The sequence below is a fragment of the Macaca nemestrina genome, chromosome 2 (assembly GCF_043159975.1).
Source record: "Macaca nemestrina isolate mMacNem1 chromosome 2, mMacNem.hap1, whole genome shotgun sequence".
Lineage (NCBI taxonomy): Eukaryota > Metazoa > Chordata > Mammalia > Primates > Cercopithecidae > Macaca > Macaca nemestrina.
In genome coordinates this window covers 150527494-150552995 of record NC_092126.1, presented here as the reverse complement: position 1 = coordinate 150552995, position 25502 = coordinate 150527494, and the positions used below count along the sequence as shown (strand labels likewise).

The following is a 25502-nucleotide window of genomic DNA, read 5'->3' as shown; positions in this document are numbered from 1 at the left end:
GCCTTTCAGAATTCATCTGTATTTCTGTAGGACTTTGTTTCTAGCACTGTTTTGACGCTTGGCACATTTTGCCCTAACCCAATATTTCCCCAGGTTTCCCTGAGATGCGTTTCAGGTTAAAAATGGCTCATGATGTCTACGAGGTTTCGCGTGTGCAGGCAGGGCTATCTGTCCCCACAACGGGAGATTAAAGGCACGGGGAGGAAAACACGCTGCTTAGCTGGGTTTACTCCAGGCTTCCTCAACCTTATTTACCATAGAAAAACTTTTTTTCTCACAGAATATGAACACCCAGTGCAGAATGCTTTGGAAGAATGCTGCCTTAAGCTAGATGTCTTGGTGGCCTGTCTCCCATGCAGATTGGAAGCTCCTGCTTATTTTTCCTGCCTGGAGCTTCTCCTAGATATTTAATGTTTAATTAATGAAGTCATATTGCATGATCAGGGATCGATGTTTCTTTTTTTCCTTTCCTTTTTTTTTTTTTTTTTTTTTGAGACAGAGTTTCACTTTTGTTGCCCAGGCTGGAGTGCAATGGTTCAATCTCGGCTCACCGCAGCCTCTGCCTCCTGGGTTTTCCTGCCTCAGCTTTCGGATTAGCTGGGATTACAAGCATGGGCCACCATGCCCGGCTAATTTTTTTTGTATTTTTAGTAGAGATGGGGTTTCTCCATGTTGTTCAGGCTGGTCTCGAACTCCTGACCTCAGGTGACCCTCCCGTCTCGGCCTCCCAAAGTGCTGGGATTACAGACGTGAGCCACCGCGGCCAGCCTAATTTTTTGTAATTTTAATAGAGATGGGGTTTCACCGTGTTTGCCAGGCTACTCTTGAACTCCTGACCTCAAGTGATCTGCCCGCCTTGGCCCTCCAAAGTGCTGGGATTACAGGCGTGAGCTACCTTGCATGGCGAATCAATGTTTCTTTGGAGGCCTGAGGAATGAATATTACAAAGAAAAGCTGGTCTGCCACATGTTGTGACCGGTGCATACGTAGTAGGTACTCCATAAGTGTTGAAGAATGCTGAATAAATTCCAAGTGTCTGTAAAGTGGTACAGTTAAGGAGTTGTTTTTCTCAGTTGGTGAGCTAGTAGGGTGTATGTGCCAGTAACCGTGTGTGTGTGTTTAAATAACCCAGAAAAGGGAAACTGGGCAAAAGCATTCTGGTTTTCCAGGGCTTTCCTCCAACTTTAAATCTTTTGCTGTTTTAACTTTTATAGTATGCTGTAATTTAAGGAAACAATAAAAATCCAGTCTTATTAAAAAACATGATGCTAGATAAATTGATGATAGGTGGTGATTGTGTACTATTATACAAAACGTGACATTTTAACATAAAGATTCTTATTGGACTTAAAATATTGTTTAACCTACCAGTGGGATTCTCACACAGCTTTCCATGAGTATGTGGTGTGTGTTAAGCTGCACCTCTGTTCAGCTGCATCACCACCTCACTGGTAGTGATGCTGTGTTCATAGAGCAGCCTTTGTTCTGAAAACCTTTCTTTTATTGGGCATGTCTATACAGGCATGTTATGCATACACATAAACATAAGCACCAAATAACATGGGCATGAATATTCACAATATCCCTTCTTTTAGTTGCTACATCAGCTGCTTCCTGGAGTTGGCAAAGTTTAGCTTAGTAGACTAAATGGAATTTAACCCTTTTCTCTCTCCCTGAACCAAGCCCATCCTGTTTCTTCATGTGGGAAGAATTTCATCCTTAGAAGAATGATTTGCATTTGGTTGAGGACTCATTCTGTTAATGACTAGGATTCTAAGAGTCTTTTGAATTCTGTTTAAATTATTTTTTCCTCTTTTATTTTTTCCTTCTAGGCTCCAACCAGGAATGGAGACGCCATTGGATGTTTTGTCCAGGGCAGCATCTCTGGTGCATGCTGATGACGAAAAACGTAAGTGAGGAGTCTATTATAAAATAGCTTAAGTGTTTTATTGATCCCTTGTCTCCTGCTCCATAACAAAATTACGTGCTTCTCTACATGGTTTTCTGGCTATTTGCTATTAATTTTGGTGGTTTTCCTTAGAGATAACAGCTTCACATCCTCATTTGTATTTTCAAAAACATGTAAGTCTTTTCACTGGCATTTAACTATGGATACTGTTTTTTTTTTTTTTTTTTTAGATGGGATCATGCTGTGTTGTTCAGGCTGGTGTCAAACTCCTGGACTCAAGTATGGGTACTGGTATTTAACTGGTATTTTGTTTTTTTTTATTTATTTATTTGAGATGGAGTCTTACTCTGTCACCCACACTGGATTGCAGTGTTGCAGTCTCAGCTCACTGCAACCTCCATCTCTCAGGTTCAAGTGATTCTCCTGCCTCAGCCTCCCAAGTAGCTGGGATTACAGGTGCCTGCCACCATGCCCAGCTAATTTTTTTGTGTTTTTAGTAGAGACGGGGTTTCACCATGTTGGCCAGGCTGGTCTCGAACTCCTGACCTCAAATGATCCATCCACCTCAGCCTCCCAAAGTGCTAGGATTACAGACGTGAGCCACCACGCCTGGCCTTAATTGGTATTTTAACTTTGTATGCTAGAGTTTGAACTGTTAACTGTAGGTCATTCTTTCCTTCTCAGGTGACTGTCAGTGATCTGGAATGAAGATACCCGTTATGTGTCTCAGATGCTGAGATAAATATGTGTTAGTTGATAGACTAATTGACTAGTAGAGAGCTAGAGATGGAAAAAATCATTGAATGTCATTTATGTCATTGGAATTGTACAGTATGTGTCATAATGGAAAACAGTCATGCAAATTATGTTTGCATTGCTGAGAAAGAGCAAATACTGGGAGAAAAAAATGTTCATTAGTGTAGTTTGAGGGATGGGTGAAAGGAACAATATTGGAAGATTATTCTACAACATTTTAAAGTGATTTTCCTGCTCATCCAACAATATATTTATTTTTAAATGTTCAAAGTTACGGTTACTTGCTAAACAGTATTGTAAGAATTACTGTTTCATGTAGGAACAGTTCTTTTTCTAAGTACTAAAATATTAATAACAACGAAAAATTTAGGTTGAGGTTTTGTACATTATAAGTTCTCGAAGATGAGCTCCTTCCAGTTTAGTCCTTCATGGATTGGCAGACAGCAAGTGCATGTCCTTAAAATCTGAGGTCTGCCTCTCTACTGGCTGTTAGACTTTTATTTTTCTAAGCCTTAGTTTTCTCATTGGTAACATGGAGCAACAATGCCTACTTACAAAGTGTTCATGAGGATTAATGGGCTGTGGTGTGTACTGAGCTTACTGATTAGCTTTTGACTCCTGGTTGGGGCTGCCATGCCCTCTCTCCTGGCACATTGTTGGCTTCTGATAGTGCTTCTCCCAGTCTTCTGTATTAACACGTGTGTTAGTCCATTGACATTGCTGTAAAGGAATACCTGAACTGGGTGATTTATTAAGAAAAGAAGTTTAATTGGCTCATGGTGCTGTAGGCTGTCCAAGCATGGCACCAGTGTCTGCTTAGCTTCTGGGGTGGCCTCAGAGAGCTTTACTCCTGGCAGAAGGAGACGGAGAGCAGGCATGTCGTATGTGAGAGGAGGGGCAAGAAAGAGGAAGAGGTGCCAGGCTCTGTTAAACAACCAGCTCTTGAGTGAACTAATAAAGTGAGAACTCACTCATCACTGTGCCATTCATGAGGGATTCACCCCACATGACCCAAACACCTCCCACTAGGCCTTGCTTCCAACATTGAGGATCACATTCTAACATGAGATCTGGAGGAGACAAATATCCAAACCTTATCACCATGCGTCTGTGTCTTCCTACCCTCCCACCACCACCCCTACAAGATCATCATTCTACCAGTGACTGGGTGAGGTAGCTAGTAAGGTTTTTTCAACCTCTTGTATAATTCACACTTACTTAGCTTTTGATTGTTGTGAGGATATAACCACCTGATGGTGAGGTATAATTATCCCTTACTAAAGAAGTTGAAGTTGAAGGATGTTAAGTGGGAATCTGAGGAATTGGAGCTTGGGAGACGCAGCTCAGGCTGAAGGCTTTTTATCTAAACAACAACAAAACTCCTTTATTCCTCTAAGATTGCAATACATTGTGATTTTCTACAATTGGATAGCACCTATCTCCAGTGCTGTCAACCATCCTGTGTCGGGGATGTCTTCTGAGCTCATTGCTGTCTTCACCTACCCAGGCTTGGCAGTGCCCCTCCTAAACTATGGTACCTAAGCAATGATTTTTCCATGTGATCTGATGAGGATTCGGAGGACATTGTGTCCAGGCCTACCACCAGCTTGGTTCTGGCTCAGGAGTTCTTGGGGGTGAAGGGAGAAAAAGGGGTGGGGTGGGCTGTTGCCAGGGCAGGGAGCAGTCACTGTAAGACTGTAGGGAGCAGTGAGGACCCTGGAGAAGTGGCTGACTTGAATAGCTATTTGCAAACTTTGTTGAATACCAATATAGTTAGTTTAGAAGTTTTTATATAAGGTAGTAGTTTGAATTTCTCTCTTTTACAATGCCCAACTTTAGTTAGGATCAATAAAACAAAATACTGTTTATACAATGATAAATAGAAATAATGACCTCAGGGTAACCCTTTGTGTCTTTGAGTGGGGAGAGTAAAGACTTTCTTCTCTTCTCTTTTGATCATTCTGTTCCAGTTGGAGGCCTATCTAGTTTTCAATTTAGTGAGTGATGATTGAACCCTTACATATGAGGGGCAGATAAAGATAAAGAAGGGGCAGTCCCTGCCTTCATAGGACTCATGAATACGTTTGTGTGCAGACTCTTGTGGCTGTAAAATGTATAGAAGCGGGGACAAGCACAGTTAGTAATGTAGATACAAGACTCCCTTTGGAACCTATGGTTTGGGAGAGCTGTTTTTGGAGAAACAAAATGATACTGCTAAGGGAGAAAGGAACTCTTAACAGCCCATTGGTGTTTTTGAAGAATGAGGATAAATTCCCATGTAAGGCTCTAACAAATCAGAGAATAGTTTCATTCTCCTTTTTTTAAATTTTTTTTTTGAGATGGGACTTGCTCTGTCACCTAGGCTGGAGTGCATTAGTGTGATCTCAGCTCATTGCAACCTCTGCCTTCCAGGCTCAAGTAATCTTCCTGCCTTAGCCTCCTGAGTAGCTGAGATTGCAGGCGTGTACCACCACACCTGGCTAATTTTTCTTTTTCTTTCTTTTTTTTTTTTTTTTGTAGAGATGGGGTTTCATCATGTTGCCCAGGCTGGTCTCAAACTCCTGGCCTCCAGCAGTCCACCAGCCTTGGCCTCCCAAACTGCTGTGATTACAGGTGTGAGCTACCATGCCTAGCCGAACATTCTTCTGACTCTAATGACTCCAGCTGCTTTAGGGATGGGCTGGCATAATTCTAGAATCCCTTGTGTCATGGTTTCAGCTTCTTAGGGTCATTTTTTACATTTGAGTAAGTGGAAAACAGTTCAAAGCTGTCTTTAATTATTATTAACATTTTTGGGAGACTTTTCTTACTGTTGTGTTCTGTGTACCACTCTCAAGTATGCAGAGCTCGAAAACCAGGCGTTGTATTTTCTTACCTAATTGTTATTATGTAAGTGTGTGAAAAGTCAAAAAATTTGTACACAAAGTTGAACATTAGGTTTCAGTGTCTTTCAGTTGATTTCTTAGACTTATTTGGGCTGGTTCAGCCTGACTCAGCTTTCTCTGCCCTACATTAATTCTATTTTAGCTTTTGTTGTAAATTGCTCTCAGACTTTAGGGGAGGTTAACATTCTCCTCAACACTTTAAAAAAGCCTTGTGAATATAATCTGATTTGGGCCTCTTATTACAAACAGAAAAATGTTCTACTACTTGAGATCAGTTTCCCAACTCATCAAGGTGACCTAAATGATTCTCTTTTCCTTTGCTCCTGGAGAACTGAAAACTTGGGCATTTTTGAGGATGTTATTGTTTCAGCATTTTGAAGGGAACAGTACCTATTATGACTTGAGTCTGTAATACCGATAGTATTAAGGCTTCAGTGTGTCTACTAGTGGAGAATAAAAGAAATATCTCAATAGTATACTGTAGAGCTAAAATAAATAGTAAAATGGTGGTTTTGTAGTAACACAATAGTCACTTATCTGGATGGCCTAGAAGGGATAAATTTACTTAAAATAATCTTTCCACTGCTCATGAGACATTGATGTAATCAGTGTCTAGGGTAACCCTGGAAGGTACTGAATGGAAATACAACTTGAGATTGGTGTTCTTCCTTGTGCTTGAGGAACCTCTCCTTTCAGTGGTTGGTGATACTGGTGCTGGGAAGTCCCAACTTTTTTCCAGCTGGTTTTTTTTTGGGGACAGAGTTTTACTCTGTCGCCCAGGCTGGAATGCAGTGGTGTGATCACGGCTCACTGCAATCTCTGTCTCCCGGGTTCAAATGATTCTTGTGCCTCAGCTTGCTGAACAACTGGGACTACAGGCATATGTCACCATGCCCAGCTAATTTTTTGTGTTTTTGTAGAGGCGGGGTTTTACCATGTTGCCCAAGCTGGTCTTGAACTCCTGAGCTCAGGCAATCCACCCGCCTTGACCTCCCAAAGTGCTAGGATTACAGGTGTGAGCCACTGTGCCAGCCTCCAGCTGTTTCTTACTAGGGTAAATTGATGAAAATGGGAGGGCAAGGTGCTTGGTGCTAATGTATAAAACAACACCTTGGCATGTCTTTAACACGATATTCCATTTTATTGCAGTGTTTACAAAATCGTTATGTTTGGTTACCATATCTTCTAATTTTAAGATCTAATTGCATCCGCTGACTTCCTCACTTAGATTAAAATAATTTTAAATTAAAACTTTGAGGGTTTTGGTGGAGAAGATAGTGCTTTTGAATGAATATGCAGATGATCAGAAAGGCTGGACGGAGCTGGTATGAGTGATGTGGCAAGGACAGCAGATTTTGCAGGGGTTGCATTTGCATCTGCCCCAAGAAATTCACTAATTCCTTGTTTGGAGATGATTATTGAAGGTTGACTAATTGATGAAACATTGATTACCATAATCCTTTCAAGTAAGCATTCCTAAGAGCCCAAGCTTTTATTATTATGGGGACACATGGCCCCCTTATATGGAATATGTTGATATTTCTAGGTTGTAGTTGATATTTGCCTTAAAAAAGGAAAGCAAACCAGATCAGATTAATGATAACGTAATGTTTAGTTGCACTTACATACTGTTTTCTCTGATAGATTTCTTTCCTCAAGATCATGATGACTTCTGGTCAGCTTGTGCATCAACCAGGTGAACCTCTTATGGGATTTGCTCCTGTGACTAGTTCAGCTGGGCCCACTCCTGATTCTTCTGTCTCTCTCTCCTTTTCTCTCAGCATCTAATACTGTGGCTTTTGAATATTGTTGACTGTGGCACACAGTGAAAAAGCATTTTAGGCTGAGCATGGTGGCTCATGCCTGTAATGCCAGCACTTTGGCAGGCTGAGGAGGGAGGATTGCTTGAGCCCAGGAGTTTGAGACTAGCCTGGGAAAAATAGGAAGACCTCATCTCTCCAAAAAGAAAAAAACAAAAAAAAATTAGCTGGGTGTGGTGGTGTGTGCCTATAGTCCCATCTACTCCAGAGGCTGAGGCAAGAAGATGGCTTGAGCCCAGGAGTTGAAGGCTGCAGTGAGCTATGATTGCGCCACTACCCTCAGGCCTGGGCCACAGAGCAAGACCCTGTCTCAAAAAAGCCATTTCATATTGCGATCCTCATATACGTATACTGAGATGACCAATCCAGAAGTTTTAAGAGACAGTACTGGCTCACGTGGTGGCTTACACCTCTAATCCCAGCACTTTGGGAGACCAAGGTGGGAGGGTCACTTGAGCCCAGGAGTTTTGTGACCAGCACAGGCAACAAAATGAGACCCCCATCTCTATAAAAAAATTTAAAAATTAGGCGGGCGTGGGTGGCACATACCCGGCGGGGTCCCAGCTACTTGGGAGGCTGAGGTGGGAGGATCACCTGAGCCTGGGAGCACTAGCCTACAGTGAGCTATGATGGTGCCACTGCACTCCAGCCTAGGCCACAGAGTGAGACCCTGTCTCTAAAATATGTTTAAAAAAATAAAAAGAGGAGACAACAGTTACCCTTACTTTGCACAGTGCAGTTTGATGTGTCTTTTCTGGTCTGCACTCTATTTAAATAGAAGTTGAGTCATGGCTCCTTACATTGATTTTAGGATCCACTAATGCATGGGAACCCAGAGTTTGAAAAAACATGATTTGGTTTACATCTCCTTCATGGGATAAACTTACTCCTGGCTTCTCTGTTGTATGTACTGGGATGATCTGACTGCTACATGGGCCATGAAAATAAAAGGAGCCGGTAATATTCAGACATGCTGGAGTAGATCAGCATCTCCAAGGCAGACTTGATTGACGCATGGTACAGCAAAGGGGCAGGCATGTCCCAGAGCACAGGAGGGAGACAAATAGGTTTCACCAAAGGGAGTGACCATTTTCTAGAGTACTGACTCGAAAACCCGGGAATAATACAGGCTTAGAATAGGGAGGAACTGCCTCTAATGGAGTGGTTGTGTTTGCTTGTGATCAGAGTGCCAAGTCCTCTGGTGCCCTGGAAAGAGAACAACATACTGATGTCATTCCTGCCCATTCCCCTTGGAGTCTTGGTGTTAAGTCTGGTTTTCCCTTCGTGAGGGAAAGAGCACTGTATTCTTGCTTTGTAGCAACTGTGTGTGCAACTCTGGGAGAATTTCTTCAGGAAAGCCCAGACGGGAAGTGCAGTTGTTGTTTTGTTGTCTATGTCTGTCTGTGTCTCTCTGTATTTCGAGGACTCCTGGTTTTGTAAAGTTGCACTTTAGAAAAGTTAGGTCTAAAAATAATGCTCAATATAACATGGCCTTTGTTTCCTTTTTGTGCCAACTCTTCTGTAGTGTTCATTAAGGACTTCTTCGGTGATCATTTCTGATAATTTGGAGGCTTATCTGATCACTGCATCAGTGAGTTTTACTTTAATATCCTAAAATACCAGAGGGTTGTGCCATGCATTTTCATCCATAAGAGTGGCTTGCTGGCCGGGCGCGGTGGCTCAAGCCTGTAATCCCAGCACTTTGGGAGGCCGAGACGGGCGGATCACGAGGTCAGGAGATCGAGACCGTCCTGGCTAACACGGTGAAACCCCGTCTCTATTAAGAAATACAAAAAACTAGCCGGGCGAGGTGGCGGGCGCCTGTAGTCCCAGCTACTCGGGAGGCTGAGGCCGGAGAATGGTCTAAACCCAGGAGGCGGAGCTTGCAGTGAGCTGAGATCCGGCCACTGCACTCCAGCCTGGGTGACAGAGCGAGACTCCGTCTCAAAAAAAAAAAAAAAAAAAAAGAGTGGCTTGCTGCTATCTGCAATCCTCAGAGAGGAGATGGGGTACTTGCAGGCATTCTGACAAAGCCTTCTCAGGTGCATCTGATACCAGGTCCCTTTCCCCACACGAGTCACTAGTCTAATGATACTCCTAGGGGAACTCTGGATCTGAATATTTAAGTACAGTCCCTCTAGTTATGAGAAGCTGTAGTTCTTTGGCTACCACATGTCCTTTAACCAGATTCACCAGTTGTTTGTATCTCCCCCTATTTCCTTCATGCACATGTTCTCTCTGTCTTTTTGTACATGTGTTATATGTATACATATATATATACACACACACAGGTATGTATATATGTTTGCATATTATTTTTCCTGAGATATATGAGAGTAAGTGGGCAGTATCATTCCTCCTTACTCCTAAAGAATTCAGTGTGCATTTCTTAAGAATGAGAACATTCCTGGGCCGGGTATGGTGGCTCACACCTGTAATCCCAGCACTCCGGGAGGCCTTGGTGGGTGGATCACGAGGTCAGGAGTTTGAGACCAGCCTGGCCAAGATGGTGAAACACTGTCTCTACTAAAAATACAAAAATTAGCCGGCCGTGGTGGCTGGTGCCTGTAATCCCAGCTACTCGGGAGGCTGAAGCAGGGAATTGCTTGAACCTGGGAGGCAGAGGTTGCAGTGCGCCGAGATTGCACCACTGCACTCCAGCCTAGGCAACAGAGTGAGATTCCATTTCAAAAAAAAAAAGAATGAGAACATTCCCTTACATAAGTACAATATGATTATCTTTATTATGTTACTTGAATATATAAAGCACAAAAATGGACCTGGCCCTTATGCTGGTAGTTTCTTTACAACTTCATAACTACAGTACACATTTGTAGATTAAATATAGCCAATAAAAGCTAGCCATGACACAGTAGATGAAGATCTGCTACAACCAAGCCTCTGTTCCACGACTGTGGCATCTGCTGCCAGCCTGCCGGATTTGATTCTGTAATGTTAGCCTACCTGTCATGCCACTTGCCCTTTAATGCAATTTCCCCTTCACTTTCATCCTGCAAACTCTTGTAAAATTTTTCATCATACAGATTGTGGTGACATAATTTGACTATTTCTTAGTGCAGATGCCTCAGTTTCATATTGGGTTTGTCTCTGTCCTTTTTTCTTTCTTTTATTTTGAGACAGTGTCTCACTGTTGCCCAGGCTGGAGTACGGTGGCGCAATCTTGGCTTACTGCAACCTCTGCCTTACAGATTCAAGCAATTCTCCTGACTCAGCCTCCCCAGTAGCTGGGATTATGTGTACTGGCCGCCATGCTCAGCTAATTTTTGTATTTTTTAATAAAGACAGGGTTTCACCATGTTGGCCAGGGTGGTCTTGAACTCCTAACCTCAAGTGATCCACCCGCCTTGGCCTCCCAAAGTGCTGGGATTACAGGCGTGAGCTGCCGCACCTGACCTCTTTTTTCATTAGACTGGAAAAATACAAACATAGTCACTGAAATTATATAGCAATACTTGGTGACATAATAGCTAGCCATCTGATTCAGAGGATGCTTATGTCAAATTTTAAAAAAGATTCTCCATGAAATAATGAAAGTAAAAATTTCTCATGAACTCCTTAGCGTTTGTCTGGGGACCTCAGTTTAAGGATTATAGTATCATCTCATTCAGCTCTCAGAACACCCCTATTAAGTAGGTGCTATAATTAGTCCCATTTTATAGATAAAGAAACCGAGGTTTATAGGGCTTCTGTAGTTTGCCCAAGTACACTTAGCTGGTCGTGGCAGTGTTGAGAATTGAACGGAAGCAGCCTGGCTGTGAAACCTAAGCCCATAATTCTCCGCTATCTGTCTGCCCAGGGGACGGGAAAGACTTTTCTGCTGATTAAAAAAAAAAAATAAATAAAACTCCTCTATACTACCTTCGCTAATCTATCAGTAAAGAGATTTTCATTTGGAAAAGGCTTCCTAGCCAATAAAATAGCATTTCCAAAATATTAACTAGCTATAACCAGCCGTACGTTCAGGACGTGTGGTGGCATGTGCTCGGGGACTGTCCTTCGTCCCCCGTTCATGGCTCTGCCATCTTGTGTGTGTGATGGCTCAGGTGCGCACTGCCACAGGACTCCCCTTCATATGTATGGAGTTTTCTTTCCCAGTAAGTACCTCAGCTAACTGAACATATCAGGTGAAAAGGGCTGCTTTACCAGGTAAGGAGAGCCCACTTTGCCAAAGCGTTTAATTAGAAACAAGGTAACCCTTGTTCAGAGGCAACATAGAAGGGATTGTCATAGGGAGGGTGGCCAGACTTGAAGGATGGCCTAAGATGCTGTGAGTCTATAGGAGATCCTTGCCTGTTGAAGGCGAGAATCCTGCTCCCTTCTGCTTTTGTATTCCAAGCATCTACCATTTGGTGCAGATGGTGGGCATTTAGTAAACATTTATTGGTAATGAAGTAGCCCCTGGAGGGAGACTTACCTCTAAGGAATTAATTTATTAAACACTAGCAGAAAGGACTCATTTTAATGATCACTGTTACTATTAATAATACACAAATTCCAAGGAATACTATTTCTATTTGATAATACTTTGTAGTTTACAAAACATTTTCATTTACTTTTTTTTTTGTTTTTGAGACAGGGTCTCGCTGTGTTGCTCAGGCTGGAGCGCGGTGGCACAGTCTTGGCTCACTGCAAGCTCCGCCTCCCAGGGCTCAAGTGATCCTCCCACCTCAGCCTCTTGAGTAGCTGGAACCACAGGTGCACACCACCACATCCAGCTAATTTTTTGTATTTTTGGTGGAGACAGTCTTGCCATGTCTCCCGGGTTGGTCTTGAGCTCCTGTGCTCAAGTGATCCGCTACCTCAGCCTCTCAAAGTGCTTGGATTACAGGTGTGAGACCCTGCGCCTGGCCTATTTTCATTACTTCTTAGAGCAAGAGCCTTTGCAGTAGACTGGGTAGGGGAGGTATCAGAGGAAAAGTTAAGAGAAGAAAAATTAGGAGAAGCTGGATGACTAATGCAAGATTAAAGTAATATAAACATCCCCCCCCCCAAAAAAAAAACAGCCAACCCAAACAAACTTCTGTCTTCTTTCCTCCTTTGGTGCTGGGGCACTGAATTGTGCATTGCTGCTGGGGTCATCAGAACAGTAGTTCCAGGTGAGTGCTGGCAGCTGTGGATAGTGGAGTGTTTCAGGCACCACAGGGGAGCACTCCTCCTCTGACTGGACCATGTTCCTAAGCTCCCCTTGGTTTTAAAATAAGCACTGATATTACTGTCCTTTCTAAAGGTTGGCGCTTTCAGTTACTTCCCTTTTGTGAACAATGACATCAAAAAATATCATCTCCCAGTAGTCTATTCTAATTCAAAAAGCTTCATAAAACATCAGGTGGGTTAGTGTTAGGTGCTTATTTAAGCCATTCTCTAGATGGGGGTATCCAGGGCTAGACATCTGGCCTTTCATCAGAATGGCTGCCCTCCAGAGACAGCTACTACCAGTGTCTGTGCTATTTTTATGGTTTTATATCAGATCAAATTAGCATAATAAATGTTAGAAATTGGATATCCACTGGTGAAAATAACATGCCTTGTTAATTAGCATAATGGATGCTGAAAATAGATTCTTCCACTGAATAGCTCTTTAGACACTCGAGGAGGGTGACTGTTTCCTTTAAACAATGTTCCACAATCCTTAGAGATCCATATTTTCCTTCAGTGCACATAAAAGTGTTATGGATGGTTAATGTCATTTGCAATTCAATTTAACATATCAGAGTCAAGAATTTTTGGATGAAGTGGTTCTTTTTTTTTTTTTTTTTTTTTTTTTCATTTGACGCACTTCTCCCTCCCCATCATCTCTTCTCTCTGCATCTTGAGAGTCACTGCCCCAGTCAGTACCTGGTGTGAACATCTCCAGTGCTGTCAACCATCCTGTGTCGGGGATGTCTTCTGAGCTCATTGCTGTCTTCACCTATTCAGGCTTGGCAGTGTCCCTCCTAAAATGTGGTACCTAAGCAATGATTTTTCCATGTGATCTGATGAGAATTAGGAGGACATTGTGTCCAGGCCTACCACCAGCTTGGATCTGGCTCAGGAGTTCTTGGGGGTGAAGAGAGAGAAAGGGGTGGGGCAGGCTGGTGCCAGGGCAGGGAGCAGCCACTGTAAGACTGTAGGGAGAGGCCGGGCGCGGTGGCTCACGCCTGTAATCCCAGCACTTTGGGAGGCCGAGGCGGGCGGATCACAAGGTCAGGAGATCGAGACCATCCTGGCTAACACTGTGAAACCCCGTCTCTACTAAAAATGCAAAAAATTAGCCGGGCGAGGCGGCGGGCGCCTGTAGTCCCAGCTACTCGGGAGGCTGAGGCAGGAGAATGGCGTGAACCCGGGAGGCGGAGCTTGCAGTGAGCCGAGATCGCGCCACTGCACTCCAGCCTGGGCGACTAAGCGAGACTCTGTCTCAAAAAAAAAAAAAAAAAAAAAAAAAAAAAAAAGACTGTAGGGAGCAGTGAGGACTGAAGGCCCGTAACTCCTGTCCAAGGGGCAGCCACCACTCAGCTCCAGCCACTGTTGTCCATGAGCTGATTGTGCCTGTCATTTCCAGGCATCACCTTGGGAGCTTGAAATCAGCCGTGATGGGAATATTTACACCATGGCAAATGCTATACAGGTCAGGGGCTTTTGCTTTTGTTTTTCTTCTATAGAGAACCAGTTGTTAACATTTACCAGCACACCACTGGCTCCAGCTTATGATTTCCCGTAGGAATGTGGGGCTGGATTTGTCAACTTTTCTGGTTACTCAAAACAAACTGGAAACCTGGATTTTTCTGTAAGACTTCCAGATTTTTAAAATTCCTTGTGAGTGAGACGATAGTCCTCTTGCCAGGATTGGTCAGGTAAGTATCTATCTAGTATGGGCTTTTTGTTCTAGTCTCAATACTTCCATTAGTAAAACCAAAAATAACAGTAGATTTAAAAAAAAAAAAAAACCTCTTTCAGCTACTTTCCTTCCCTCACCATACTTGTGAATTACTGTAGCAATTCTGTAAGAGCCGAAAAGGTAGGATGTAACATGACACCATCTTTTACATCTGTCATTATCTCTGTGTGGAAATTAATTTGGATATGTGTGTAGTTTTTTCCCATTCAGATTTTCTGTTTTTAAAAGACAAAGTCCACATCTTTTCTTTGTATTTTTTTGCTTTCTTGAAGATTGATGTTATACATTTATGAAATAGTTGTTGACTTGGCATCTGATGTGCATATAACGTGTAGAAGCAATATATTTGGGGTTTATACTTTTATAGAAATCAAATCAAGCTTGAAAAATCAAACTTACATCCTTAGTGGCTTTAGATTTATTGTAACTGCCTTTTTATTGGATCAAACTTTTGATTCCTTGTAAATAAATAAATCTTTACATTTGAAATCTGGTTAAGTATCATTTATTCTTCTAGGACTGCCTGTCTCGTCAAACCTTACATATATGTGGTTTTTTTCTCTCTTTGGAAAATGTTGCTCAAATGTCTTTTCTTTTGTGGACCTTACCTTGTTTAACTAGACTGCGGTTACTTTTAAAATGAATTCAAGAGGCCAAAATTCTGTTCTGTTCACTAGCAAGCAGAGTGAAGAGGAATATTTTTCAGTTCCCTAGCAAATTACTAGTTTAGGGTGCTTTGAATAAAGCATTTTAAATTAGAAAAAAATATTTAGGCATTCAGGAGGACAGTCTGGATTTTTAGAGTAAAATGGCAGACTGAACACATGCATCCAGCTTCCCTCTTGCCAAAAATATTTTTTAATAACAAAAGGTGAATATTTTAAAACATCTGTAACAGTATTAGAAAATTTGAAAGGATGCCTACCTCTAGTAAACTAAAAGTTATGAGGAATTCCTGGAAGACTGAAAACAGATGGTATTATATTGACAAAAGGAAAACAAAAACAAAACAATTATAACTCAAAACACAGGTGCAGAAGAAAAGGGGGGAATTAAGAGCTGAGTTTACAGTGACTAACAACCACCAATAGGAAGGGGTCCTAGAGTAATATTTAGGAAATCAAAGCATTACATTTATACAACGGTCTCTGGCTAAAAACTGAGAACTGTGTCTGGGGAGGGATCCTTGAGTGGGTGTTGGGGCGTGAGAAAGAAGCCGAGCAGAGCGTCAGATCCCTGTGGGCTCCCGCAATAACAAGGGTCCTGGGAAGGAAGTGTGGGCTCTCTAGCAGGCAGTGTCTGTGAATGTCCTTCACCACTGGAGGAGAGACTGGGAGATTTGGTGTTTGTCCCCCACTCTGCCTCCCTGCTTGTCTACTTGTATACCTTAAAGCAAAGCCCATCATTGGACACTTTCTGTCATCTTACACAGAGCCTGCAGATAGCTGGCCTTCCCCAGGACAGCGTTAATACCAGACAGGAAGCATGCGGCGGTTTCTCTTGTTGATTGGCCCAGTCTTTTATTCCAAAGTGTGAATGCACATCAAAGGATCACCAGACATTTGAGGAGAATAAATAGTATGAAAGAAAAGGCCCAGAGTAAGCAGACTTTGGGGAGCATAGCAGAAGCTAAAAACATGTTAGTCAGTATCTTCAAGGAGATTTGAGCTACTGTATAATAAATCTAAGTAGCCTGCTGTGAAAAAAGATCATTTAGAACAACAAAGTTCATGGATATTAAAAATGTGATGATCGAACTTAAAAGGTTAACTAGGTTGGCTTGAGAAGCAAATAGAATTAAAGACAAAATTAGCAATATGGAAGATAGATAGCAAAACACTGCAGAACGATCAAAAGGTCAGAGATGGGAAGTAGGACAAGGAAAGGAAGAGGCATGGAGATCAACCCCAGAGTCTTTTTTTTTTTTGAGACGGAGTCAAGCTCTGTCGCCCAGGCTGGAGTGCAGTGGCCGAATCTCAGCTCGCTGCAAGCTCCGCCTCCCGGGTTTAAGCAATTCTCCTGCCGTAGCCTCCTGAGTAGCTGGGATTACAGGCACCCACCATCATGCCCAGCTAATTTTTGTATTTTTGTAGAGACGGGGGTTTCACCATGTTGACCAGGGTGGTCTCGAACTCCTGACCTCAGGTGATCCACCTGCCTCGGCCTCCCAAAGTGCTGGGATTACAGGCATAAGCCACCATGCCCAGTCTACTTTTATCTTTATAAATGAAGATAAACCAATAAACCTAAAAAATATAACCAAAAACTGACAACCAAAAACTGTTTTCTAAAATAGAACAATAAATTAAACCTTTGGTGAATTCATTAAGAAAAAGAAGAAAATGTGTAATTACAGAACATTAGAAACAAGAAAAGGGACATTACTGTGTATATAGATGAGAATATTATACAAATATATGCACACGTGACCAAAAAATGAAAAATATAGATGAAATAGATTCTGTTTGAATCAGAAAGAGGTTGAAAACCTAAATTGGTCAATAATGGTAAAAATTTAACAAGTAGTCAGAGATGTGAGGCCCATATGGTTTTATAGGTGAATTTTACCAAATCTTAAAGAAACAGATTTCCCTATAAGACTATTTTATAGTATAGCACACTTTCTAATTCTTTCTGTGAGGCTAATATAACATGATACTAAAGCTAAATAAAACACAAAGTGTATGTATATAAAATCAAGTACATAGATATGAGAGTACAAAGTTAAATAAAATTTCAGGCTAGCAGTTATATTGAAAGAGTAACATCCCATGTGCAAGTAAGCTATTTGCATCAGAAGAATGCAAGGATGTTTCAATAATAGTAACTTTTGTAGTGTAATAAATTATATTACTTTAATAGATTAAAGGAAAAGTTCATATATTTATGACAGAAGTCTAAAGTATTTCATGAAATTCAGCACCTATTTATGATAAAAACTCTTAGTAAGATGTAAATCAAAGGAAACTGTCTTTAATTGATAAAATATATCTGATAGAAACTTACAATGAATATGTTTAATGGTGGAACAAATTAAGTTAGGAGCAAGACACAACTCAAGTAGCATTGAACTTGACGTTCTAGCTAGTGATTTTTCTTAAAAAAGGGATATATAAAAACTGAAAAGATATAGGAAAAACTATAATTTTCAGGTGTCATAATAGTCTACCAGAAAATCGTAACAATAAATGGGGGAAAACCTCCTAGGACTAATTAGAGACTTAAGTAAGGCAGCTGGTTGTAAGAGTGATATGTAAAAATCAATATTATCTCTGTTCACTTGAAATAACCAGTTAGAAATTATCTCAGAAGTCTCAGGGCTGGATACAGTGCCTCACACCTGTAATCCCAGCACTGTGGGAGGCTGAGGTGGGAAGATTGCTTAAAGCCAGGAGTTTGACACCAGCCTGGGTAACATAGCAAGAGCCATATCTCTTAAAAAACAAAACAAAACAAAACAAAAAAACATGTTAAGACCTTTGTGAATAAATCATAAAACTACTGAAATAGAAATATAGGCATTTCTACATAGGAAAATTCAGTCAAAGATGTCAGTTACATTCAAATTAATCTATACATTGAATATATCCTAATTGGAATATCAAAAGTATTATTTTTAATTGATAAGCTGATTCTGAAGTTTACCTGAAAATTTTTGAAAGAAAAGAGGCGGGGAGGGAAGGCAGTTGCTTGCTTATTTTAATATCAGACATTAAAACACTTTATAAATTTTATTACTATGAAGTAGTTGGAATGGGATAATACTGACATAGGGATAATTACAGCAGTATTTCTTAAACTTCTTTGGGCGACAAATCCATGGTAACAAATGTATTTTACAACTCAGCCAACTCTACACACACACACACACACACACACACACACACACACACACAAATTTCATGGGGTAGTACTTTACTATGTTAGAAGTATTCTATTTTCTATCCTATTCTACTTCATTAGAAGATAACAACAATAATGGTGGTTATAATCTTTTTCTTTTTCTTTTTTTTTTTTTTTTTTTTTTGAGGCAGAGTCTCGCTCTGTCGCGCAGGCTGGAGTGCAGTGACGCAATCTCGGCTCACTGCAAGCTCCGCCTCCCGGGTTCCCGCCATTCTCCTGCCTCAGCCTCCTGAGTAGCTGGGACTACAGGCGCCCACTACCACGCCCGGCTAATTTTTTGTAATTTTAGTAGAGACGGGGTTTCACCGTGGTCTCGATCTCCTGACCTTGTGATCCGCCCGCCTCGGCCTCCCAAAGTGCTGGGATTACAGGTGTGAGCCACCGCGCCCGGCCAATCTTTTTCAGCTGATTTTAGGAACCACCAATGGATTGTGCCTTATTGTTTGAAAAATGCTGAGATAGAATAAATGAAACAGAATGGAGCTCAGAAACATGTATACACATGAGATATAGGAATTTATGTATCATAGGGACAAAATTCAAAATCCACAGAGGAAGAATGAATGATTAAAAAATTGTTTTTTATTGTGATGAAATACACATAACATGAAATTTACCATCTTAACCATTTTAAGCATACAGTTCAGTGGTATTAAATACATGTGATGGGCAACCATCACCACCACCCATCCATAACTCTTTTTGTTGTGTAAAACTGAAACTCTACATCACTTGAACACAGAACTCCCCATTTCCCCATTTACCAGCCCCTGGCAACCACCGTTCCACTCTGTCTAGGAATGTGACTATTCCGGGTACTTCATACATGTGGAATCATACAGCATTTGACTTTTTGTGACTGACTTACTTCATTTACTATAATGTCCTCAAGGTTCATCCATATTGTAGCATGTATCCGAATTTCCTTCATTTATAGGATGAAATAATATTCCATTGTATGTATAGGCCACTGTTCATTTATCTGTGGATGGACAGATCAACAGACCCAAGTGAATAATGCTGCTATGAACATGAGTGTGCAAATATTTTTTTTGAGAGCCTGCTTTCAATTCTTTTCGGTATACACCCAGAAGCAGAGCTGCTGGATCATATGGAAATTTTTTAAACATTTTTTGATTAACTGCCCTCCTGTTTTCCATAGAGACTGGACCATTTTACATTCCCATACACAAGGGTTCCAATTTCTCCACATCCTCACCAACATTCGTTATTTTGTTTTTTAAACAGCAGCCATCCTAGTAAGTGTGAGGTGGTATCTCGTTCTGATTTGTATTTGCCTAATGATTAGTGATGTTGAGCATCTTTTCATGTGCCTGTTGGCTATTTGTATATCTAATTTGGAAAAATGACTGTTTAAGTCCTTTGCCCATTTAAAAAAACTTTTTTTTTTTTTTTTTTTTTGAGATAGAGTCTGTCACCCAAGCTAGAGTGCACAGTGCGATCATAGCTCACCACAGCCTTGACCTCCTGCTTTGCCCATTTTTGAGTTGTTTGTCTTTCTGTTGTTGAGTTGTAACAATTCTTTATTCTGGCTACTAGACTCTCATCAGATGAAGGATTTGCAAATATTTTCTCCCATTTTGTAGCTTATCTTTTCACATTTCTGGGTATATACCCAAAGGAATATAAATCATTTTACCATAAAGACACATGTGAATGTTCATTGCAGCTCTGTTCACAATAACAAAGAGTTGGAATCAGCCTAACTGTGCATCAGTGACAGATTGCATAAAGAAAATGTGGCCGGGCGTGGTGGCTCACACCTGTAATCCCAGCACTTTGGGAGGCCAAGGCAGGCAGATCACAAGGTCAGGAGTTTGAGACCAGCCTGACCAACATGATGAAACCCTGTCTCTACTAAAAACGCAAAAATTAGCCAGCTGTGGAGGTGCATGCCTGTAATCCCAGCTACTCAGGAGGCTGAGGCACGAGAATCGCTGGAACCCAGAAGGTGGAGGTTGCAGTAAGTCAAGATTGCGCCACTGCACTCCAGCCTGGGCGACACAGCGAGACTCTGTCTCAAAAAAAAAAAAAAAAAAAAAAAATGTGGCACATATACACCATGGAATACTATGCAGCCACAAAAAAGCACGAGATCATGTCTTTTGCAGGAACATAGATGGAGCTGGAGGCTATCATCTTTAGTAAACTAACGCAGGAACAGAAAACCAAATACCTTACATTCTCACTTATCTCACTTATAAGTGGAAGCTAAATGATGAGAACTCATGACACAAAGAGGCAAATAACAGATACTGGGGCCTACTTGAGGATGGAAGGTGGGTGGAGGGAAAGGATTAGAAAAAATAACTATTGAGGACTTGGCTTAGTGCCTGAGTGACAAAATAATCTGTACTACAAACCCCTGTGACAGAAGTTCACCTGTAGAACAAACCTGCATATTTTTTCCTAAACTTAAAAAAATCACAAAAAACTCAAAAAGCAAACGGAAAATAAAACCAAAAGGAATTCCAAATGAAAATAGAAATTTTACTTTTCTGTTTATACACACACACACAGAAAAAGGTTGAAATAGTTGGCCAATTATTTGGAAGAAAGTTATGTTAGGTACCAGGCGTGGTGGCTCACACCTGTAATCCCAGCACTTTGAGAGGCCGAGGTGGTCCAAAGCTTGAGCTCAGAAGTTCGAACCCAGGCTGGGCAACATGGCAAAACCCTGTCTCCTACAAAAGATAAAAAAATTAGCTGGGCATGGTGGTGTATGCCTGTGGTCCCAGCTACTTGGGAGGCTGAGGTGGGAGGATCGCTTGAGTCTGGGAGTTCAAGGCTGCAGTGAGCCATGATCGGGCCACTACATTCCAGCCTGGGTGACAAAGTAAGGTCCTGTCTTTTTTTCAAGGAAAAAAAAAAAAAGGTTTTTTACTTCATGCTAAGTTTGTTAGCATAAATTTCCATCCCAAAAGCTCTCCAAAATAAATTTCATATGGATTAAAGAACTTCACCATATATTTAAAAGTTCATATTCTTCATATATATTATAATAACAAACCTGTAGTAGGGAAGTCCTTCCTTTGTTTTTTTTTTTTTTGGAGACAGGGTCTCACTCTCACCCAGATTGGAGTGCAGTGGTGTGATCTCAGCTCACTGCAACCTCCACCTCCTAGGTTTAAGCAATTGTCCTGTCTCAGCCACCCGAGTAGCTGGGACTACAGATGTGTGCCAGCAGGCCCGGCTGATTTTTGAATTTTTAGTAGAGATAGGGTTTTACCATGTTGGCCAGGCTGGCTTCAAACTCCTGACCTCAAGTGATCCACCTGCCTTGGCCTCCCAAAGTTCTGGGATTAGAGGTGTGATCCATCACACATGGCTGGGAAGTCCTTAAGTAAATTAATACCCAGAAGTTAAAAAGTAAAACCTTTAGAATATACAGAATTTAAAATTTTCTACTACAGGTTACCATAATTAAAAGTAAGAGTGGAGTTATTTTTACAAGGTTGAGGTTTTTTTTTTTTCCTCTGTCGCCCAGGCTGGAGTGCAGTGGTGCGATCTCAGCTCACTGCAAACTCTGCCTTCTGGGTTGAAGTGATTCTCCTGTCTTAGCCTCTGGAGTAGCTGGGATTACAGGCATGCACTACCACGCCTGGCTAATTTTTGTATTTTTAGTAGATGCAGGGTTTCACCATGTTGGCCAGGCTGGTCTTGAACTTCTGACCTCAGGTTATCACATCACGTTTTCTTTATCCACTCATCGATTGATGACCACTGAAGTTGATTCAGTATCTTTGCAATTGTGAATTGTGTTGCGTACACATGCAGGTGACTTTTTAATATAAGGACCTCTTTTCCTTTGGGTAGATAACCCAGTAGTGGGATTGCTAGATTGAATGGTAGATCTACCTTTAGTTCTTTGAGAAATCTCCATACTGCTTTCCATAGAGGTTGTACTAATTTATTATCCCACCAGTAGTGTTTAAGTGTTCCCTTTTCACCATGTCTGTGCCAACATCTGTTGTTTCCTGACTTTTTAATAAATGGCCATTCTGATTGGGGTAAGGTCGTATCTCATGTGGTTTGTTTTTATTTTTTTGAGACAGTCTCGCTCTGTTGTGATCTTGGCTCACTGCAACCTTGGCTTCTCACGTTCAAGCAATTCTTCTGCCTCAGCCGCCTGAGTAGCTGGCATTACAGGCGCCCGCCACCACGCTCAGCTGGTTTTTGTATTTTCACCGTGTTGGCCGATTGGTCTTGAACTCCTGACCTCAGGTGCTCTGCCTGCCTCAGCCTCCAAAAGTTGGGATTACAGGTGTGAGCCACCACGCCTGGCCTCTCATGTGGTTTAATTTGCCCCACTCGCAGGAGACCTCTGCTTCCCTTTGAAGACTTCCATGCAGAAGATGCTAATTTAGGCCTGTAAAGGAATGGATAGGACCTTGATTGTCCTCTTGTTCAATCTCCCTTTTTATGCAGGGGTGCCCTTTGCAAGATTCCTGACATTTGGCTTCTATCCTCTGCTTGGATGTAAGAGATGGAGAGTTTGTTCCATTGTTAAACAGTCCATTGTTAAACAGTTTTAGGAGTTGGACAAGTTCAATTATGCGGAAATCTACATCCTCGTAACTACTCCTGGTATTCTTCCAATTTCCATCCCTATTGAAAGGAGGCATTTCAGTACCATCAGAGAAAGTTATATTCTTCTTTGGAGAAAGTCTTACTCTGTCACACAAGCTGGAGTGCAATTGTGAGATCTTGGCTCATTGCAACCTCCACCTCCTGGGCTCAAGGGATTCTCCTGTCACAGCCTTTGGAGTAGCTGGGATTACAGGCGCCCACTACACCTGGCATATATATATATATAAATTTTTTTTTTTTGAGATAGAGTCTTGTACTGTCACCCAGGCTGGAGTGCAGTGGTGCGATCTCAGCTCACTGCAACCTCCACCTCCCGGGTTCAAGCTATTCTCCTGCCTCAGCCTCCCAAGTAGCTGGGATTACAGGTGCCCACCACCACACCCAGCTAATTTTTTGTATTTGTAGTAGAGATGGGGTTTCACCATGTTGTCCAGGCTGGTCTTAAACTCCTGACCTCAACTGATCTGCCTGCCTCAGCCTCCCAAAGTGCCAAGATTATAGGCGTGAGCCACCACACCCAGCCACACCTGGCTAATTTTTGTAATTTTAGTAGAGACAGGGTTTCGCCTTGTTGTTCAGACTGGTCTCGAACTCCTGACCTCAAGTGATCTACCCACTTGGCCTCCCAAAGTGCTGGGATTACAGGTGTGAGCCACTGTGCCCGGCCTAAATCCCTTATCATGTCTAACTGTGTTCCACTTTGTCTTTATCCCTTGGAGATGTGGCCACACCTGGCCTTTGTCATGTCGCCCGTTTCCCTCACGCTGTTATGGCTGTCGCCCTGTTTCAGGACCTCTGCAGCAGCTGCGCTCTGCCTGAAATGCCCTTCTCGAATCTGACTCGCTGGCTCCTTCGCATTCCACCCTTAGCGTGTGTCCCCCTGGGCTGCATCCGACACTCATGAGCCCCTTCCTTCATTAAAAAGATATTACAAATTACATTTTTACAACCACATTGGTATACAGATGAAATTATTAATACTATATAATAAAACTTTTTTTTATCCTAATAGTTCATGTTTTTCTTCTGAGATTGTGGAGACAAACAATTTTCATGGGCCCCAAAAGTGCCGTGGGCCTGACCCTGTGCGCATGGTGCCTGGTGGAAAGGCAGCTCCTCCATGAGCTGCTGGGCTGGATCACAGCAGACTCCCAACGCCTGCCTACTTAGTGCTGTGTTCGCAGTGTTTAGAGCACAGCCAGGCTCCTGAATGAATGAATGAAGAAAGACACACTGGGCTCTGAGTGAAGCATTCTCCTCTGACCAAAGGACATAGGACACTGTATTTTCTTATAGTGTTTCAACTTGCATTAAGCTATCATTATACATACAGCACCTGCTCATTGAAGGAAGCCTGATAAATTCAGAGAAAATGGGAAAAAAAAAACCTCATGATCCCGTCCTTCAGAATATCTCTATTACCGTTTGCCTTGCTTCTTCCCATCTTCCCTGCATCCTTTCTTGTTTCTTGTGTTCATTGTGAGATGCTGGGTACATTTTAAAATATTCTTTCCATTTAACAAAATATAAGCATTCTATAATGTTAGGACATCTTCCTGAATACCTTAATCGTTCTATGATGTATGTACCCAGTGCATCGGCCAAAACGGATGCTCTTTTAGGTTTGAATTTTAGAATTCTTTCTAATTTTTCTCTTTTATACCTAATACTGCAATGAACATCTTTTATTCAGAAAGCTGCTACATTCCTATCCCGTTTTGGGTTATTTCCTTATAGAGTTTCCAGAAGTGAATTACTAGGTCTGAGAATGTGTGCATGCTTTTATTCCTACTTCCATCCTGGCTGTCCTAAGCCTTTCTTTCTTTCTGTCTTTTGAACTATTCTCTAGTTCTTATATTTTTCACATATAGTTGGATTTTCAGTTAAATAATCTTTCGATGAATGGAATTTACAGCTTATCATTTTCTACGTTTGTTTCTCATGTTGGTTAGTTTATTACGTCCAATGTTTATACCCAAGTGGGTATAACATTCTTGAGGGTAGAATCACACATTCTCAGTTTTTTCCTAGTGCCCAGCACAGTCTAGAGCTCATAGTAGGTATTGGTTTTGATTGATTGGTTGAGAAAAAGAGAATTTTAGAAAGGGAGCTAATTCTGGGAAAGATGATAAACCTTTATCACTACCAGATCAGGTTGTCATTCCTAGAAATATGATTTGGAATGTATTTAGAAAGAACAATTATGAACCCCATGGGAACAGCACATTTCTGAGGGAGGGAAGGCAGAGACCCATAGAAAGAGAAGGGAAGGGGGGTGTGGGGGTGGGGGAGTGGGAGACTCCCATTGAAATAGTGTAGGCAGCTTCACTGCGGGGATTACGCCACCCACCCATTCACTCAACAGATACTCAACCCGTGCACGTGCCACACCAGGTGCCATGCTAAGTGCTGAGGTGGGAAGCGTCACCTCTGCTTTGCAGGGCTCGTAGCTTGCCTGTGGTCTCACAGCAAGTCGGTGGCAGAGACGGGATGGGAAATCAGGCCCGGCTGACTTCCTAGCAGGTGTCTGTTCCACTATGCCACGTGAGTGTGGGTGGACACTAAGTGCACTGTCTGGAGTGAGTCGTCCACGTTTTACTTGGAGTGTTACTCAGGAACTTGGCATCAGGGTGAGAAAAGAGTGGCTGAATGGTGTGCACTGAGACGGTGTGCGATGTCCTCCCGCTGTCCTCCCGCTGCCCTCCTGGCATTCGCCTTAGTGT

General features: G+C 41.9%; 1 protein-coding gene across 2 annotated transcripts in view; it reads left to right on the top strand.

The window, feature by feature from the left end:
- LOC105477714 (vestigial like family member 4) overlaps positions 1-25502 on the top strand; it is a 162066-nt gene that overhangs the window by 15155 nt on the left and 121409 nt on the right. For both annotated transcript variants that reach the window (XM_011734378.2, XM_011734379.2), the window contains exon 2: positions 1833-1909. In XM_011734378.2, the coding sequence (XP_011732680.1) occupies positions 1846-1909 (64 nt within the window). In that variant the 5' untranslated portion in view covers positions 1833-1845. The remainder of the gene's footprint in view (positions 1-1832; positions 1910-25502) is intronic.